We start from the raw sequence: 20,351 nt of genomic DNA, 5'->3' as shown, positions 1-20,351 counted from the left end.
TTAATATGCTGGCATGGAGACTTCCTGTTAATGGATTTGACAATAAACCTCATGCAAGACTTGTACACTCATATTTTTTATTCCAATGGAATATCTTCCTAGACAAAAAGTGTACAGTGCACTTTGTTATCAAGTAACACGCCCCAAAGAGGATAAGAATAAATAGGATACTTTAATATACAATACAATCTCAGTACACCGTGGAAAACAATGACAACAGTCAGTTGGTAAGGAGGAAAGACATGACCACAGACATTCAGATGAAACGGTGCTAATGCTGGAAAATGTGCTTAGACAGTGCAAATCAAATGCTTTAAGACCTCAAGTCACATGATAACTTGTCATGGTCCTAATGGGAGGAGAGGACAACCACTGACGACAAATGAGGAGGTGGTTGCAAAAGCACTTGGTGTGAAAACGAAAGGAAAGGAGAAAAATCTCACCCAGCAAATACAGGATCAAATGTTAACTGCCAGCTTTTGCATATAAAAACCAGATACTCTAGCATTGTGGTCTCTATCGGGAATGTTGAGGATGACTGTTCCTTTAGCCTAACACAGCCAGAATAGGACAGACTAAGTTTCTGCTCTGCTTGAGAACTGCTCCAGTGTTTGCAATCCTGCGGGAAGTTAAACAAAAAAACAAAACACCTTTTACCCTCTGCATTAAAACTCTGCATTACAGCTATTACTTTAAAGCTTTGGCAGTACCACACACTATCAGCAGGTTCAATAACTTTATAATGTAGCACCCACAAAGCAGCCAAGGCTACAATCTCACTTAACACAAGAATAGTCAGACACAATATACAAGTATCCCACTCCTTATCTGCTGGTGAGCAAGCTGAATGCAGAAAACAAGCAAATGTAACACAAAATATGAAATGTGACTGTTGATCTTGGGATATTTCAGCACAAGGCAAACCAGATTATTATTATTATTTATCATAAACAGACACCCATATACAAAGCAGTGTGACAAAGAAGCCATTATAATTTCCTCTGGAGGTCATGTGGGACATTTTTTTACTGAATGACAACAACTGTAGAGTGTAACGGATGACTCATGAGGCAAAACCTCACTTCTGGAGGTTAACGGAAAAATGTGTATAATATAACAACGTTTACGGCTTCATAGCACATAAATATAACCAGGGCTCTGAGGTGAGCACTCCTAAATACCAGCAGCAGCAGCAGCAGCAGCAGCAGCAGCAGCAGCAGCAGGAATGCTTGAACACACAAACGCACTCATAACTGTACAGTACATACACCCAACAATCTGCTTACATCTCCAAAACCTGCTCGTTTCCATGGAGAATGTATGTGCGCCACTGGATGAAATATCCCAAGATAAAGCTTGATGACGTACAGTAACCCTGATAATGATCTTTTATACAGTACACCAAATGTAACATGTAAGGATGGACTTAAAAAGGTAGATTTTGCCATAAATACCTGATATACATAATCCCACTTCAATTCCCTGTTAAGGCAAATATGCTTTCAGTTTGGGGAGTGCATAAAGCGTCAGTGTGTCCTAATAATTGGATGGGTGCAATTGCATATATACCTACTATATGCTACTCTTCTGTTTTTGTCAAACATGCAACGTCAATGCACAACGCTGGCCGAGGACTCAGTTCAAACAAACCCTCAGATAATTAATGCAACCATTAGCAGAATAGTTGCTTTTAGTTACACTTCTCTATCAAAAACAACTCCAACCAGTAGTTTTCTGGTTGTTCCTGGTTAGCAATGACGGTACTGGGCCTTATTTTCAAAATATAATGCTCATACCTCTTTGAACGTATTAAGATGCCACCCTGCCATCGATACAAAAAGCTCAAGGGAAGGCTCTACTCAGGGAACAGATAAACATACAATACTCACTGTACATATCAACAACCAGGAAACTCTTACCAAGGTCTTGTGTAGTCATTATTTCTCTAACAGTATATCTTCTAAGTTACACTTGACAACATTGATATTACATAGGATAGCTACGTACAGTATGTCGTCTGGCTAGATTCTGACAGCTATACAAAGGGTAATAGTTAACACAGAATTGTCCTTCTTCAGCAATCACAAAAAAGTATTTGGTCGGATTCTACAACAACTGTTACAAATTGAGGGTTATTACGAGGTCTATATCACAAATGCCAATACGTGACCTGCACATACAGGGTGACGTACAGTACATGATAAAGTCGAAGTTGGTCTTTCAACATACAATTAATGTTTACCTGCCATGTCAAAATCAGTTACCGTTAACCTCACATGCAAGCACTGCGGGTAAAGTAACATGTCAGACTTATAGTGACATGTTTACATGCACAAAAAAATGAGTTTAAAACATCTTGAAAACCTAAACATCCTCTCATGTATTGTCATTTGACTCTTATGGTAATAATAATGAGAATATACTTGGACTTTGATAAGAAAACTACTTAAAGAGAACAATTTACTTCAAGGGCTGCGCAATTAATCAAAATATTATTGAAATCGCAATATGGCCAAGTGCAATATCCACATCACACGTGCTGCAATTTTTTGATAAAAGGTAAAAGGTGTCACAACATGCCATTATAAATGAAGCACAGTGGCGCTAGAGATACCTCGGCCTACAAATCATTTTCCAGACCCAAGGGAACATGCTTTTGGTACAAACCTCAGCAAAAATCACATTAAATATTTTTTCTGTAAAAATGAAATGCAAAAATTACCATTCCCACTAAAATTGTGACTCATATTGCAAGAACAATATCTGTGAAAATAATCACAGTATGATTTGTTTCGCATATCGTGCAGTTGTACTTTTAACAGTAGCAATATTTGTGGAGTGATTTATAATTTAAATGGACATACACTTATCTCAATCAAATGTAGTGTGCTGTACTGAATATGGGTATTGTAACAGAGTCCCCAAACACATAAACATTGACCATATACCATTTTCGTGCTCAGCCTAGGTACTCAGTACTGGTTCTAAGACATTTACATCAGAAATGTCATGGAATCTCCCCTTTTGCATTTTCTATAGTAAAGGAATATGACAGCAATTAATTTTTAAATACTTGACACTGTGCAATGCTGCATGGCAAAAGGGATATCTGCTAAAAGTCCCTCATGTCAAAAAACTGGACCGGACAGTAGGTGCTCTCTTGAGAATAAGGGAATCCATAATTATGTGCATGTAAACATGGTCACTGTCATATTGGGCTTAAATATATATGTCTAAGTTCTGTACAAGAGTCATCACTAACATGGGCAAGTTTAACTAAAGGGCAAATTTAGGAGCGCATTTCTTGGCCGAGTAGTGACGCTATGTGCAAGCTTTTGCTACTGCTACCATACAGGAAGTTTTTACACGACGTACGACTACAAAATCCTGCTACAAGGAAAGCACTAGATCTGAATGATCCTGGTCTGGCACTGTGTAAACATTGCCTTCAGCTCACTCTCTTGGGCTTCATTGACAGTATCTGGCTCCGGGCTCTTCTGTACCTTTGCCACAGCAAAGTTGATGCCCTGGGTAAGTCCCGCCTGGGTGAGGCTGGCTACCTGGACCATGGAGCTCTTGATCTTGGCAAAGGGGGACACCACTCTGCTGCCGTTGCTGTCGGCAGGTGACGGGCCGAGGCTCCCTTCCAGCTGTGAACACAGACTCCTCTGAGAGCCTCCTGAGGCGGCAGAGCTGGGCTTCTGGACGGTGAGAAGGTTGGAAGCGGAGGTAGTGGAGTCGACATCTAGCTGGGACGGCCTGGGGAGCTGGGGCTCAGGCTGTGGCTCCGAGCTTGGCTGCTTGTCTGTGTCTGCTGGGGTCTTATTTTGCACAGGCACCGCGGGGTTGAGAGGGGGGACAGCAGCTTGTGGCAGCTCTCCAAACACCTCCACAGGTTTGGTCTGCGCATCGTGGACAAACTGGTGGCAGTAGGCATCAATGGGAGTACCAAAGTCAATCAGAATGGCTTCTTCAGCCACTGAGGCAGCCCCTGGGGACTTGTCATCACTGACTTGTGAGGGGCTTTCCTGCTTCCCATCACAGCCTGTGACCCGAATAACAGAGGGGATATTTAGCTCCACACTGCCAATAGACTGTGAGCGACTTCCCAGTCGAGGGTTTGATGCTACAATGCCACAGCTAGGCAGCACATAGTCCACATTTTCTAAAGAACCAGCACACGGGTGCTCTGGGTCAGAATTATAGGAGTCAGAATCATCAGAGATTTCAGAGTGCCCGTCACCGATATCTTTTAGGGCTCCTGTGCCAGGGTTATCTGATGTCTCCAAGCTGCTGTCTGACTTCCACAGGTTGACATGCATAGTTGGCTTTAGGAAATTGACTTTTACATCAGGCTTCGAGAAGTTGCCCAGCCTCCCAAGTGGCTTGAAGGGGCCAATGTTCACGTTCGTCTTGGTCTGTTTGACTTTCTGATTGAGCGAGGAGAATTTGTTGAGGAGGAAGCTTTTGCCCTGTGCCAGACCAGAACTACCCTGGACCTGGTCAGCAGGTCTGTTCTGGATGCCCATTATATCCTCATGAGGTTTACTCTGCCGCCTGTAACACAGATACAAAATAAGTACGCCACCCACAGCTCTTGTCATTGGTTAAAAGTTGAAGTACAATGGCTGCAAATGTTTATTTTCATTTCAATTAAATATGTAAAACAAAAACGAGACAGACACTAATGCTAATCATGTTAATGACAACAAGTTAGTACTCACCTCTCGAGCCTCTTTTCAACCACAACCAGGTCCAGTCCTGTGGCCTGTTTAGTTATGCGAAGCATCTCAGCTATGCATTGTAATGTGTCTGGAATATGTCACAATGTAAATCTCAATCAGTATTTGCAGAGTTTGATCTACATGTATCCTTTTCTGGCCATTTTAAGAACTGAAAGAATTATATCCTACCTTTTCCGTCATCCTCAGGATTTCGTGTTGCTGCTCTCAGCGTGTGAAAGTATCCACTCGTCTCTTCGCTCCTGTAGTGCAAACGCATACAGCAGAACTTTGGCTTCCCAAACAGCGTAGGCTCGGGACCTGAAAGAGAGAACACAACTTATAACTTCCATTTTTTAGTGATGTGCTTTCCTTGTATGAATCATGAGCACAGATATTGCTGAAAAGGTTACTGAGAAACTGTTAAGCACACTTTTAGGAAGTGTGGTGTGACTCAGTGAATGCACGAGAACCCTCACTTCTCTTTTGAGTCTTAACTTCTTACCAATTTCGATCTTTTCCAAACCCTCCAAATTGAGGCGCTGGTACTGGTTGACTTTATCTGCTTCGTCATCGTAGCTGCAACAAAACAAATGCAAACATAAATTAATAAATAAGAACAATTTCTACAAGAAAATGTGGGTACATTTTAAAGTCAGACTTACTAAGCAATGTAATAGGCTTTGTCAGACAGAAGCAGCAGCACATCCACGTCTTTGTTGGTTGCATCAACAAGGCTGGTGGGAAATGAGAAAACGGTGTCGTGAAAAGAGCAATTCCACAATTAATAGAAACTCAGTATAAATAGTACAAAAGGCAGGGCAGCTAGAAACTAACCTCATGTCACAATTGATGAGGGCCCACCCTCCATGAAACTTCTCATCATCAGGCAGCAGAAGCTGCATGTATGTCTGCAGCAGGAGGCTAACCTGCTCCTGCGCTCCCCTCTGGCTCTCTTTCTCCTTCTCTTCATGCTCCTTCTCCTTACTGAAAATGGAGTACAGGTCCTCTGTCACTGGCAGGCCCATCATTAGGTCTGCAGGGAGAGGCAGAGGATTCAGAAGAGTCAATTAGGGACAGACTTTTGGGACAAGCTGTGTATGAATACATATATACAGCTATGATGTGCGTCTGTTTTCCGTACCAATGACCGCTTGTCTGTAAGCATCCCTAAAGCGGTTCAGATAGTAGCGGTTGGCTGAGTTCACACCATCCTTCATCACACCAGCCAGTTTCCTCTCCCCCGTCCTGGTGAAATCTCCCTAAAACCAATCATAGTTTGTTGAATACACTTTTGACTCGTGAGCCTCTGTGATTTTAGTCTCATTGAAGTTAAAAAAAACCCTCAGTCCCTATTAATCATATGTCATGCTCTGTTAATTTATGACTCCTACTGTTAGAGAAATAGTGCGTCACAACAGCTTTGACTATCCACTGAAAACAAAAGATGGCACGCTTCACTACAATTTGTTTAAGCAAACAGAGATTCAGACGTGAACGTGTGTGCAAAGACAATTATGTTACCTTGAGCGCTGCTGTGCCAGCATACTGTCTGCTGATGGTGTCTCCGTTGTTGGCCCACATGATCTGATAAATCCTGTAGCATTTGAGAGGCAGAGGCTGCTCTGGAGGCATCACGCCCAGTTTCTTCAGCTGCAGGAACACAAGAGACATTTTTGTCTACAGGGATGCTCTTAAAAATGTGAGTACATGATGACGTCTCTCTTTCAATTTACACTTCATCAGTGGAGAAGGTCAGCCTTTATTTATTTAAATCAATTTACATTTATATTTGCTCATTAAATGTAATCCAAGATGAGTGGTGTAGCTGGATTTTACAGAAAGCTTAACATATTTTGGGAGAATAAACTGTGGTTGTGTTGGTGTGCACTCAAGATCTGTTCTGATATCTGTTCTGTACGAGCATCACAGATCTGACATCTGTGTGTGATCTGATGAGCAAATACATGCAGATGCCGGTAATCAGCTGTAAGCAAACTGCAAACAAACTAACAGAGACAAACATTCATTTTGCCAAGTGAATCTGGAGAATCATGCTCACACCTTTGGCAGAGCATTTTGCAATCCTAGTTTTAGAAAGCAGTCATAAAATAAGTAAGTGATGGTGACATTTGATGAGGATGAGCAAAGTTGTTAATGTGTATTATCCCAGAAAAACTATTTAATTATTGCTATTCCTTACATACTTGATGGGCACCCAGGAGAATGACATTTACTTATATATGCACTAAGGTTTCATATGAAACAACATAACTTTGAGTCCAAAAGGTCACTGGTATTGGAAAAAATAAGTTACATTAAGAAAGCAGCACCTACAAGGTACAGCAGACCTACATAATAACAAATGTTATGTGCTGTGAGTAATGTAAGTTCATTTCTTTGCCTGGATCCGCACAAGAACTGATTCTCACCTGTTGTTCCATCACCACGCGCGCAATAGCAGCCTGGACCACGTTGGTCCTGTCAAGACAGTCCATACAGTTGACTCTAAAGATGCCCTCCTGCTTGCATATGACTCCGGCCTGATCCACCCTGACAGAGGAAGATACATTCATAGGATTACAATCTCATAGCCCAATAAAAACAGGATTACTAATATGCACTGCAGCCTACTAGTAGTTAATTGTTGTTTTCTATCAAAACAAAACATGCCCCTATGAAAACCTGGAATTAAAATTAGAAAATAATATGCATGACACTTACCAGGCCCACTTCATGTCAGTGATGATATCAGAGATAGCATCTGTCAGTATTTGCACATTCTCAAACTTCATACCTCGGCTGAGAAATAGGATACAAGAAGCATAAAGGGGAAGTAAATGCAGCGTGGTATAAAAAAAATTACTACATTCATGAAAAAGTTGCTGAGGAGAGTGTTTTCTTTTACCAGTGCTCGTGAAAGTCAAATGAAACGTATGTGAGGTTTGGGTTGTTGTAAAGCAGGACTTGTTTCAGATATGCATCGCCAATTATCTTCTCCCGTCCACTTTGATCCACTAAGTTAATGATGACCTGAAGAAGACAATAAAGAATGCTGTCATTTAGCCTTGTGTATAACAAATGTTCCCCTCTTAGCTTTTCCTGTGGAAACACACTGTGATGTTCAGTGTTAGAGGAAGGAAACTGATGCTTTTAGTGGCACCTTGGACATGGACATGGTTGACTACATTTAAGTTTGCAATTTTTAAAAAGCCAATAGTTTAGCTTTTCAAAATCTTATATAACAGGGCTGCTACATCCAAGCACCATCTTTATATCTGCACCTCAACAGCAACACCTTTGTTAACACAGTCTAAAAAACTACCACTACTACTGGCATGCAAGTAATCAATCACTATGCTAAGCACATATCCAAGCATACGCTCTGGCAAAGCAAACCCACCTGGGTCTTGTAGAGTTTAAGCTGTTCCTCAAAGTGAGCAGAAAAGTAAGACATTGTTTCTTTCTCCTCTGAAACAGAAAAATATGCATACAAATGATTTCAGTATAACAGAATCTGTATGAAGACACCAAGAAATCTAGTTAGCAAACGTTTACATCATTGTTACTTTGGAGACTGAATTGCTGTCTTCTTAAGAGAGTTTTTAATTCACCTACAGTTATATAAAAAAAATGGAAGTGCATGGCCCACTATACTCAAACAAAGCCTCTAAGAAACCCTCTTTACAGGACTGAATGCAAGATAACATATTTCTGCTGACCTTTCTCTAAGCGTGGCCGGGGATTGTAGCGGTACCCTGCCTGGCTCCAGAAGACAGGCACAGAGCCACGAGTCTGCACAAAGGATAGAGTGTGGCTGTGCACGTGGATCAACTGCTCTGTCTCCACATAGTTAGCCACACGGCCATCGGTATCCACTCCTCTGCGTTTGTACCGCATCCCTTTGGGAGAGAGGGAGAATACATCAACACTATTCAGGTTATTCATGACAGATCATGCTTCACTTGAAGAGTATAAAAACTAAATTGTCTGCCAGGTTATTCAAAGAAACCCTATTTGGAAGTTGCAACAATGAGTCTTAATTACAAAACATATGCTATATATTTGGGCTGAATCAGAGTTCAGGCATGATCTTCCTCTGGGCCAAGCTGACAGTAAGCGTAGCTCTACCTGCACGGTGACGGCTACGTCTGGAGATCAGGGCCACAGTGAAGCGAGGATGTATGTCATCAACGCAGGTGATCTCCTGTGGTGGAGTCTCAGGGCTGCTCCTCTCGTCATCGGATGTCTCGTTGTAGTTCACCACCAGTTCCTCCACCTGTACAAAGCCCTGGATGACTGGTGTCACCCAGAAGTCCACCTCTGGCACCTGGAGCATTCAAAGAATTAAAAGTAACACAAGGACAAGAAGATTAACATGCTGTTTTTAGGTTGATAAGGAAGCACTTTACACCAAGTATCCCAAGTAGATAATCTTTCTTAACTCAGAGCCGTTGACCTTTTATTCACCGAGTATTTTCATACTCTCCTGATAAAGCTCTGATAATTATCAGCACACGCAACCGTTGCTTACACAGCAAAGCCAGCTATGCTCACAGAGCTGACAACTGTAAAGAAAAACACTATGGCAGCAACTGTCAATGAATCAAATGTGGAAGAAAAGTGTATTTACTGAACTCTTAAATGAGAGAAATGGTAACTGTCCAACTTATTTCTGTGTGGAAGAATAATTTACCTGAAGGTCAATAAGGTCTTGGATCATGTGTTTGTTCCAGAAGAAACGGTCATCCACCTTTCACAAAGAATAAATGTTACTGTCAATCACACATTCAAGGGTTTTTGCTGTATAAATATGTAAAATATAACAAGTTGTGAGACGTGTTCCTCTCCACACCTGCTTCCACAGGGGTAAGCCGGATTTATCCGAGTCTCCCTGGCGTTGCACACTGTTTGTCAGGTCGTAGGTCATGCTGTAGTAGAAGGAATCTGAGTCCATGAATATCTTGTACAGCTCATCTAGCAGCCGCCTCTCCAGACGCTCCTTCTCTTTATTTTCTTTGACCTGGAAGGCAGGGGAATACTGGATTGGGTGTGTGGATAGAAAAGAGCGCTAAGTTGAAAAGCAAAGAAAACAAAATCCCTCCAGAACTTCACAGCCCTTAAAAGCCCCGAAGATAGGAAAAGCAGAGTGTTGGTCTGAGGATGACAGAAACATTTTTTAAGAAGTGGACAACAAAAAAATACCTTTTTCTTGATCGGCACAGCTACATTAGATTTGATCTGGCTGAAGGTTTTCATCAAGAACTTTGAGTCGTCGGGAGACTGGGCCAGTTTCTCTGGTTTGTCGATTCCAAAGTGATGCTTTTTGCAAAGCTGCAAAAGAGGATCCTCTATCAAATGTATGCAAGTACATGCACATGGTGGTGATATTTATAAAGTTAAAGAAACAATTTGGCGAGGATTTTATAACTGAATTTAATACCACCTTTAAATTCTTAAAACAGCAAATTAACAAAAAAATGTTATTACTACCCGCTACAAACAGCCAAAAACTGAAACACAAAACAATACAGTACTCTACGCAGTTTTCATTTTCATAAACAATCTAACAGCTACATTGATCTATAGGATTTCTAGGCACAATAGGGATGGAATGATCATTCTGGAGTACAAGCACAATGTACAACAGGATGGGGTCTAAAAGCCTATCCAGCAACAATCCTCCTCCATATTTACTCACTTGAAAATATTCTGTCTCACCATCCATGAAGCTCCCCTGAAAGACTGAAATCTTAGCAATATTCAACTTCCTTTGTTATCTATTACAATGATCAAATGTCTGCATCTAATTTTCACTCTAAATGTCTGGGTGAAAATAAAAACATCTTTTAATAATAGTAATAATAATATTAAGTCTACAACTCATTTTGCAGCACTGTCAGCCCATCAGAGATGAATCATACGGTGACGCATACAGGGTATTTTTGGGCACATAAAATAACAATTTAGGGTCCTCACAAGCACTGTTAGAATCATCGTCAGGAGAGCTGAGTGCAATAATTAAAAACACAAGTACATGAACACCGCTGCTCATGTCTCATTACAGCATCAGTGTACACACCTCCAGCTCAAGCTCCTGAGGCTCTTCATCAGACAGAGGAATGACAGCTATCTTGGTAATCTTGTAGACTTTGTGGTTGCCTGGTAGATTGCCTACCAGTGCTTTCTGACGGATTAATACAAGGCCCAGAGGAAGGTCTGCCAAGAGGAGAAAGAAGAAGGGGGAGTTGCGTCATGGGTGCAGAATTCTTCACATTCTGAAAGGTGTGAAGAAAGCAGCTGTACACCAGCCATTAACTGCAGATTTTTAATAAGGTAACACAAGACATCTGGTAAAGAAATACACAAACCATGTTAATCTACCTGAATTAGTAGAATCAGATATAACTGTTCATATATTTTCTTGTGGAGGGTGTAATCTCAGACTTTCTACCCTGAGGCCCACAGAGGCAAACCATCAACAAAATCAGAATTATCATCAATTGAATCATCGCTTTCAGCTCACTCCTCTTCATAACTACACACATCTCAAAGTACTTTAACACATTTTTTCACACATTTCATGGTGAGTAAGAAACATGCCTCGCACCGGATGATTTGGTAACTCAAGTGTCCACTGCACACAGATGGGAAATACTGGGAAGAATGTGTGTGCTCTGTGCAAAAGCAAAAAAACAGCTGAGGGTGACATTTTCATTCTCCACTTACCTGTGTGAAGCTGTATCTTTCCGATGACACCTTCTACCAAACCCAAACACACTGGATTCCAAGCTAACAACAGGTCTGTAGCTGAAATAGAAACATTAAGATGAAACATCACAACAGTGGTGTAGCAGGACTACTCAGCAAGATATGCTTGAGGCCAGATAAGCAGCCAGGGTCAAAAACTACACATGCTAGGATAGAGTCAGATAGGCCACTTTGTTTATTGAGGCCTCGGGTCATTGCTTGAAAGGTTTGAGCATGTGCACCTTTAGTGTCAGAAAAAGCTTAATAGTCACACGAAGAGCTTAACCACACAGAAAGTACCTCAAAACAGTTGTGGTTGGGTGATTTCCTGTTATCATACCAAAAGTTATATTTAATACCCAGTAAAACATGTGTAACCTCGATCTAGAAATTGCAGCTGGGGTAAACGCTGCAACAACCCATAGATCCCACTAAATCTGTATCAGTGTTATACATCTGTCATTCTTCCTGCAGATTTGCATTAAAAGTACAGCTACACTAAAACAGTCTAGTGTTGAAAGTGCCTATTGAAGAAAAGTGTGATTTGATTGGAGACAAAAAGAACTAGCCTGTCTTCTTTTTTTAAAACAGCAGGTCAAGTCTTAGGTCAGTTATAGCAATGCACAGACTCAATAACTAAAAGAAAAACTGGAATGCCTAGCATTGGTGACCGATTAGACATCATAGGGGAGGAAATTGGAAAAGTGTGAGGGGTGTGGCTACGGGTGGAGTACACCAACTGTAGGCAGCCTCAGACAATGACTCTTCCTGTTCCACCAGCCAGAACATTTCATGTACAGGGGAACAGTCTGTAAAGCGTCCCACAGGAAAAGTCTCACAGGAACAAAACAAAATACAACAATGCTAACAACTAATACCACACTTTCACTCAGAAGGTGTAATATCATGGAAAGACTTCACTGTGAGCTTGAGAGTGGAGTGGAAACCCAGCGAGGAGTGGAAACCCTTTTTCCAATTAAATAATGAAAGAGTGGTGCAACTAAAAACCTGTTCAGGATGGCTGCACAGCCATACAACTTCAACTGACACAGAGGAGAACATGCACTGCCTTCTGGTGACTAATGAAACTTCTCTTTTAGTTCAGCAGTTCTTCCACTTAAGACGGGAATATGTAATTCCCACAGTCCACTGTGATTCATTCAATATAAAATCATGGCTTTGTCACAGCTATGAGCTGCAGCAGCACTTCAGCAATGTGGCTAAGGTGTAATGCCAGGAGCTTTACAAACTGCTGGTGTGAACCTGTATATATTGTAACTAACTACAATACACCATAATGGTATTGTAGTTTTCTAATAATTCACTTTACCAGCATAATACATACTTTAAGATGTCATAAGTGAAGCGTATCATATAAAAGGTGAATTTCTGTTTTCCCACCTCCTCACAGTGCTGTAATGTGTCTGTTTGTTCTACAGAAGAACTGAGGAGTCAAATTTACCCTTCAGTGTGTAACATAAGAAGCAAAGCAAGAACTTTGAAATCTGTTTGGGGTGTTGGCACTCCCGGAATGAAAGCTAGGACGATGATTTAAAGACATAGGAATGGCGCATTCAATATTTTCCATCCTTCCTTTATAACGAACAACTTGTTTTCTTTGACGCAGCTGGCTAAATAGAGCAGTTTGATTACATTTATTTCAGATATTAATCGGTGACAATTAGGAGTAGGAGATTAGACTAAACCGCTGAGGTGTTTCATAGACATGGTGACAAAACCATCAGTATCATAACGTTTGTCAACTCAAGGCAGGTCAAGAAATAGCGTTTATTTCACTCTTATAGCCAATAGATGTAGTTTCAGGTAAATGGCCGGCTGCAGCGAAGAAAGCTGTCATCCAGTACATACCAGGTCTGACGGTCATGGTCCCGTCTTTTCGGCTGCACCACAGAGCACGGTCCCCGCTCTGAAGAATGTACTCGTCTTTGGCTTGGAACAGCTCCATGTTGTCCCTTTACGTTACACAAAACCGGTAACAAGCTGGCTCGGCAGCCAGGTACAGGCAATTATCAACTTCCACGTCTTGGAGGTTAACTGTAGCTAGCCAGAGAGTGACTGGCTAGCTACGGTTAGCTCGTTCCCCACAGGCTGGTGAGCTACGGCGGCTAGCTAACGTTACCTCGCGAGCTAGCGGCAGCAGCTGGATGCGTGTCGGATTTGTTTATTCCACTTCTACGCATACTGGTAATTAAATTCCCTTTCAACTGGAGAAGCAGTCCTTCCCACAGTCATGCTGGACAGAGTAAAGCCAAAGACACATCAATGAGTGAGACGGTGTCCCAGCAGCTGCTGCGTACAGTTCACAACGTAACCGACAGTTTCCTGCTCTAAACAATGGCACGTGATGTGTTCCGTCATCGCCGGCGTACAGGTATTGTACAGAGACACTGTTTACACAAGTCACTACAACGATTACTGTAATTATTAACTATGTGCTTAAGTGTTATTTTATTTTGAAGACTTCGTATGTTAACTGCACTTCCCATTCTGGTGAAAGTGAAAATTAAGAATATGAGGCTTTTTTTTAATTAAATCATGTCAGGGAAAGCACGTCACAGCTTCAGCATCCTTTGTTTCCTGACAGCAAATCTGGGGATATTCATTTATCAAATATTCATAAAACAACCATCAAGCAAAAGTAATGAAGCCCCTTTCCTAATATTTAAATTTGGGATCATTTGTATAAAAAAAGCGCAAACCACACCACTCACACATTTTCAGTGTCCCCACCCTCCTAGGAATAAGGCAGCAAAAATGTTCTCAGTTATGACTCAGTGGGGCTCTGAGGGAAAAGGCAGGGAGCAGCTGACCTCATACAGACATTAATCTTACCATTGAAAGCTCTTCAGTGGAAAACTAAGCCAGACAGCTGAAGACTGGGTCAGGGACACATCTTCAGATCCAAATGTGGAGCACACGCATACTCATACATTATTAAAATATGAATTATTTTGGCAGGGAGTAAACATACTTTAAATTCAGTATTAGGTCTACTGCATATACACAGTTAAAGCCAGCATCATTCCTTATGCTCTGAAAACAACTAAGGACTACTAACATGATCCTATATAAAAAATACTTAGAAGAATGTGAGGGAACCCAAATATCAGTCAAGATCCATGTCAAATACATTTTATTTTCAAACATACCAACGTGACTTGTTTTCAACAATGCATCATCCTGCTACTCATAAACAGTGATCAACAAAAAACCACAATCCATAATTTCTAAAGGTGTGTTAGGCAGTGGCCTGACCTTACAGATGGTTAATGATCGTATTATAGAGACAAATTACGACACAAACAGCAGGGTTATCTTGAAAGTAATTTTGGACCTATCTAAAAGACGGATTGAAGTGTTCTTGCACTCCATCTCTTAAAGAATTGGGCACTGTCTCACAGTTGGCATCTGTAAGGCTTTCAGGACGTTTTTTGGGTTAGTGTTGTTACAGATTGTGGCTGTGGTAGTTATACATTCTGACGACTGTGATTCCTCATTAGCACCAGGTGCTGATTGTCTGACATCTTGAGAAAGATTCACATCTCACCTCCATTTGTCATTACACATTCATAAATGTACCAAAATACTATATAATGATATAAATACTGATATAATGTTTTGAGATAACAAGTAAACCAATGCACATACAAACACGTCAATCAAAACTTGTGTAACTTATATATTTCAAATGAAGTGCCGCTGATTGTTCAGCATGATACATTTCAATGATGGCAAAGTGCAAAGACAGCAAAATCAGTAATGCACCAAAAAGCAGCATCTAATAAACATATTCACTGTGTTCTGTGACAAAGCAGCTCCAACATGGCCATGTGGCTATAAAGGGGAAAATGCTTCTCTGTTGACTGAGTTTTGCAGTGAGTTCTGCTTTAAAGCCCCAATGTTTGCACTCATGTACTAACTGATCCACTGGCTGGATTAAGAAAAGCTTCATACAATATTTGATCAAGACAAAAGGCAACCACACATATTTCTTAAGAAAATACTTCTACTTTTCTTCCATTTATTGATAAAGGCCTCTTATTCAAACTTTAATGTGACTAGAAATTGTTGTCAACACCTTGATCATGACAGCTGTCTTATTATGAAGACATTGGCACAACATAGAAGGCAACAACATTGGCTTGAAAAACATGATTGCACTGAGCTACCATCAATTATGTGCTGAATGGCAGGAAATACCAACACTGTTAATCAATGCATGCAACTTCCACAAATGCTGTAGATAGAGGAGGAGGAGTTAGCCAGAGCAGACTTGTTCACTGTCAAATATACAGCAGGTTATCCTGCTCTCCTCTTGATTATGAAGTGTGAAGTCATTATGATATCTCCTTTGCCAGCTCAACATTCTCCGTGGTGATCATTCTGGGCTCTCCTTTCTGCGTCTGGTTGTCTCCCTCCATCGAAGCCTGGCTGGCAGGCCTGGCTGGCTGCTCCTCCAGTTGCTCCAGTTCTTCCAGTATGGTCTGAACACGACGGACTCCATCCCGTCTTGCCTGCCGTACATCTGCACGACCCTCTGGGTCAACCGAGTCCAGTGCTAAGAGCTCTTTGGTCAGCAGCTCCTCGAGTAACAAATATTTCTTATCATTCTTCTTTCCATCAAAACATTTCACCTCGTGCTCCAGTTTAGCAACCCGTTCAACTATCTGCTGCACCTTAGCCAAGCCTGGGTGAACTGGGCACTGAGCAGCCTGTTCAGCCTCAACCTTTGCAGGTGGGACCTCTGGGGGAACAGGTGCCATGTCCTGGGCTTCAGGTTTTGGAGGTATTTGAACCGTGATATCTGCAGTATGTTGTTGTGGTTGCTCAGGTTTCTGGGGCTGCTGGAACTGTTGCTGCGACTGCAGTAACTGTTCAGGATGCTGAGACTGTGGAGATGTTGGAGGTGGTGCCTGCTGAAACTGCTGTGGCTGCTGAAACTGCTGTGGCTGCTGAAATTGCTGAGGTTGCTGGAACTGCTGAGGTTGCTGAGGTGCAGGCTGTTGGAACGGTTGAGGTTGCTGAGGTGGAGGCTGTTGGAAGGGTTGAGGTTGTTGAGGCTTTGGGATGTCAGCTTCTGTGTGCATTGGCTGGGGGAGCTGCGTGATCTCGGGTTTCTGCTGAGTGCTTTGGTGCTCCTGCTCCATTTTCTGGGGCGGGTCTCTTGTGAGGACATGCTGCTGAGCCTTAGAAGTAAAAAGAAGTCGTCACAATGTAGGTCAACACATACTGACATGAAAATCAAACATTTCTGAACCAAGAAAAATCCAAGTGAAAAAACACAAAAATAAATTACCTGTGGCCTTTCTCCAAGCACCTGTGTTACAATAGGTGACTGGCTTCTAATATGAGGTTGGAGGTGAATAGACGAAGCATCACGATGCTGGGGAAGCAGTATCGGAGAAGCTCTTTCCCGGGGAGGCTGCATTGCTGCAGAGTAACCAGGCCATTCGTCGGTCTGAAGGCGATGATAGGGCTGCTGGTGCTCTGAGTAGGGGGTGCGCTGAGAGTAGACAGAAGGATTTAACTGAGCCTGTGTTTGTGTTTGGCCTCCTCCACCCTCATGGATCACCGGGATGGGGATGTAACCTGCTTGAAGACCAGTGCTGCTGGGCCGTTGGGGTTGGTGATGATGCGGGGCAGTGTAAACCTTGAAAATATATCAAATTAAAACAGTGAAAATTCAGTATTTGGTCATTTTTGTGCATACAAATGAGACAGTATTGCAGCATGCATACTCAAATCCCACCTCTGCTGTCTGTGTAACAGGCGAGCTGGCCTTTATAGGCTCAGCAGAGCAACTATCCGAGGCTCCATGTAAAGGTGATCTGGGCCTGCAGTGGAGCCCTAATGTTGGGGAAGGTGTGCGCCCGTCTGACCGGATATTCTGTGCAGTGGTTGGCTGGATGTAGGAATAACATGGATGCTGTTGCTGCCTCAGTTCGGCGCCCTCGTGGAAGACTGGGATAGGAACATATCCTGGGCGCAAAATAGGGTGTTTCATCTCCCTCACAAAGGTTTTCTGTGTCTCCTGAGGGCTTGGTTCTGGTGGTATGTTGGGTCCATTTGCTGACACTTCTCTGACCTGAAACACAGCCAGTAGTATGTAGATAAAATTTAAAATGTGAAATCACCAGTAATGATACCTTTACAGCAGTTAACACCAAGAATCTTTTCATTTGTTGCTATTACAAGATCCAGCAAAGGAAAGCAACTTAATTACTACTCTACTAGCACTTAAATACCTTTATATTAACATTATAGGCAACACTGATGCTGGTTTCTCTACTTATATTAAAAATATTAAAGAATTCAGATTTAAGGAGAATACATTGAAAAAGAACTGGGGAAAAAAATGGAACATTTACATGAGACATGACACCTGCTGAAAGAATGCCTAATTTGAAGACCCTTATTTCAATAGTAAAACAGTACCAGACAACCAATTATTGTTACTTTACATTTTTAATTGGTTTGTGTATTGTACTGTATCACTTCTTTGTCAGTGTGTTTGTACTGTTGATGTATCTGTGAAAACTCAATAAAAATGTCAGAAAAAAAAAAAAATTTAGACAGTTGACATTATGATCCTCAAACCTAAGTCAATTATTAATTGTTATGATATTATCAAAAAAGTTTCCAGGTGACTGGCATGTTTTGCTAAATCGGAAGCTATAAAAACTATTAAAACTAACAAAATGCTAGAGTATTTTTAACCAAGCTTCTCTCACGTAGTTGAGAAAAGCTGTAACATCCCTTTCATCTAGTGATTTGCATAGGCACTCCTCCACTAAGAGATTTACATTTAAATTAAGTACATCCAAAACTGCAAGTGAACCTTAATAAATCCAACATACGTATATGCATATGTGCAGCCAAACATGTTCTCTGCAAAAACTTACCACAGACATAATAATACACGCAAAAGACGTTTTTGGAGGTATTTGTCATAGGAAAGTTCTCTCAGTCCTGAGATTACTGCAAAGGTTATGGGTTAAAATGTGACATTTCCACAGAGGGATGCCAAATGTATCACCTCTTTGAGGATTTAATAAATAAAATTGACTTGTCTGATTAACATGGACTTAAGCTAACATCCAGTCAGACAGTGGCTGTGATATTTTGCTCCACAATCTGGGTGACATCATTCACCTGGCTAAATGATCCTGCTCACAATAGTTTGGCACACCCTCAAAGCTAATATTTCATTAGCTAATGATCATTGTGTCATACATAAAGAGAGAACTGTGCTGTGTGGGCTATGCTCCACCCTTTGACAAATTTCACAACGACGAAAGAGTCAATATTAGTATTATTTTTGTATTCACATGAATGACAGTGTATATCTTCCTTGTCAGTCATTTTTGACCACGCCTGTTCTAGTCTAGTCTCGTGAAAAAGAACATAAATAAACCAAGAATACATTTGTTTGCTTAAAAAACTAAAAGTAAGTCCTTGCTGGGGACTTGCTGTTGCAGGAAATAAAAATAGCACAATATCTCACTAAGTACAACACTGGCACTATCAACACGCTGCTGGATGTTTGACAGTGAGACTCATCAGGAATAATGTTGCAAATTTCCAGTCGCCAAGTTAGAAAAAGTCTATTTTATCATTCTCACAATGGTGACTAGACACCTGCCAGTGACAGCTATGGAGGGGTACAAGCAACAGGTCTACTGATAGTTCAGCACTCTGTCAATGATGCATCTGAAAAGTGATTGTAGCTCTACCTCTGGTAATTAAAAACAACTAACCACAGAGCAAAAACTGCATTCATACGTAAGCCAGTGGCATGCTCCCTGCGGGACAAAAGTTATGAAGTAGCTGTGAACGACCCTTTGCCCTCTGCCATTTCAGTGTGGGACACTGCACACTGCCAGCACCATTGCACCAATTTTATCCTCTGACAGCTGTGTCTTTCTAGCAGATTCTTCGGGACACTAACTTTGGACAACAGTGTCTGTCTACGAGGCTAAAGATTACCAACTGTGGAAGCCTGTGAGGTTAACTTCAGCCCACGGGTTGTCTCTGCAGACCTGTGTGCTTTCACAACATGTATTAAACACAGCTGAACACGACATGCTGTGGCAGCCAGCGCCTCTATCATTCAGTTAATACTCCACAGGCCAAAGTGAACTGGACCAGCCTCAATCCTTGTAAGGGAAAAAGTTTAATATGAGCTGGACGTCGCAGTGTTTGCCACCGTGAAAGACACGTTATTAAAATACTGGAAGCCCATCATAGGTAGCCTTTACATACTGCATAGTGAGTCATCGGGTAATAATAGTGTTAGATCATGACACGGGAACATAACGGGGTTGATCACCCGTTATAATAGGCTTATGAGCTGTCTGTGAGGGGGAGGTGACGGTGCCAAACAAGGCCTACAGTCAACAAGATTAATATTACAGTGATGTAGCATAACGCTTTTCTATAACAGCGCAACAGTACACGCGCTGTTACCGACGTTGCTCTACACGTAAAAAATAGCCGTTTAAGAGTTTTACAGCCGTTAGCCGTTGACATCGACTACCCAACTTTATCCCGCCGCTCTCATACGTTACCTTTTTCGTGTCGTGTCGCGGGTCATTCCAGGTTGTCGTGCGGTTATTGTGATCCACAAAGAAGGGCCACCCAGTCTGAGGGTCAATTTTGACTTCCCAGCCGAGGGGGAGAGGGTCGTTGTCATTGTTGGCCATTGTCATTATCGGCGACTGTGTCTTCATGCCGTTCATGTTGCTGCTGGCTGTCGAGTACTGAAACATTTTATACAGGCGACGGACGCTTTAAAGATTCCTTGAAGTGACGTGTAAAAGTGGGCTGGAAGTTTCTCGAAATAGCCGGGTTAATGTTGGG

The 20,351-nt window shown here is 41.7% G+C and overlaps 2 protein-coding genes across 2 annotated transcripts; both read right to left on the bottom strand.

Moving 5' to 3' along the window:
• Positions 1-20: 20 nt before the first annotated feature.
• Positions 21-13,834, bottom strand: inpp5f (inositol polyphosphate-5-phosphatase F). Its single transcript, XM_050072066.1, has 20 exons — positions 13,341-13,834; positions 11,451-11,531; positions 10,804-10,940; positions 9,927-10,055; positions 9,577-9,744; positions 9,418-9,474; positions 8,853-9,051; positions 8,444-8,623; positions 8,125-8,192; positions 7,630-7,754; positions 7,446-7,523; positions 7,154-7,274; positions 6,246-6,374; positions 5,866-5,983; positions 5,559-5,757; positions 5,387-5,458; positions 5,227-5,300; positions 4,914-5,042; positions 4,725-4,812; positions 21-4,557 (listed from the first exon to the last, which is right to left on the bottom strand). The coding sequence occupies exons 1-20, from the start codon at positions 13,435-13,437 to the stop codon at positions 3,405-3,407; spliced, it is 3,402 nt and encodes a 1,133-aa protein (XP_049928023.1). The 5' UTR covers positions 13,438-13,834; the 3' UTR covers positions 21-3,404.
• A 778-nt stretch (positions 13,835-14,612) lies between these two features.
• On the bottom strand, positions 14,613-20,351 carry bag3 (BCL2 associated athanogene 3). The gene is made up of 4 exons (XM_050070492.1): positions 20,060-20,351; positions 17,242-17,577; positions 16,789-17,142; positions 14,613-16,678 (listed from the first exon to the last, which is right to left on the bottom strand). Exons 1-4 carry the CDS (start codon positions 20,258-20,260, stop codon positions 15,830-15,832), a joined length of 1,740 nt encoding a protein of 579 aa, XP_049926449.1. The 5' UTR covers positions 20,261-20,351; the 3' UTR covers positions 14,613-15,829.

Source organism: Epinephelus moara, chromosome 19 (assembly GCF_006386435.1).
Source record: "Epinephelus moara isolate mb chromosome 19, YSFRI_EMoa_1.0, whole genome shotgun sequence".
NCBI lineage: Eukaryota > Metazoa > Chordata > Actinopteri > Perciformes > Serranidae > Epinephelus > Epinephelus moara.
This window is presented reverse-complemented; position numbering and strand designations above follow the sequence as displayed.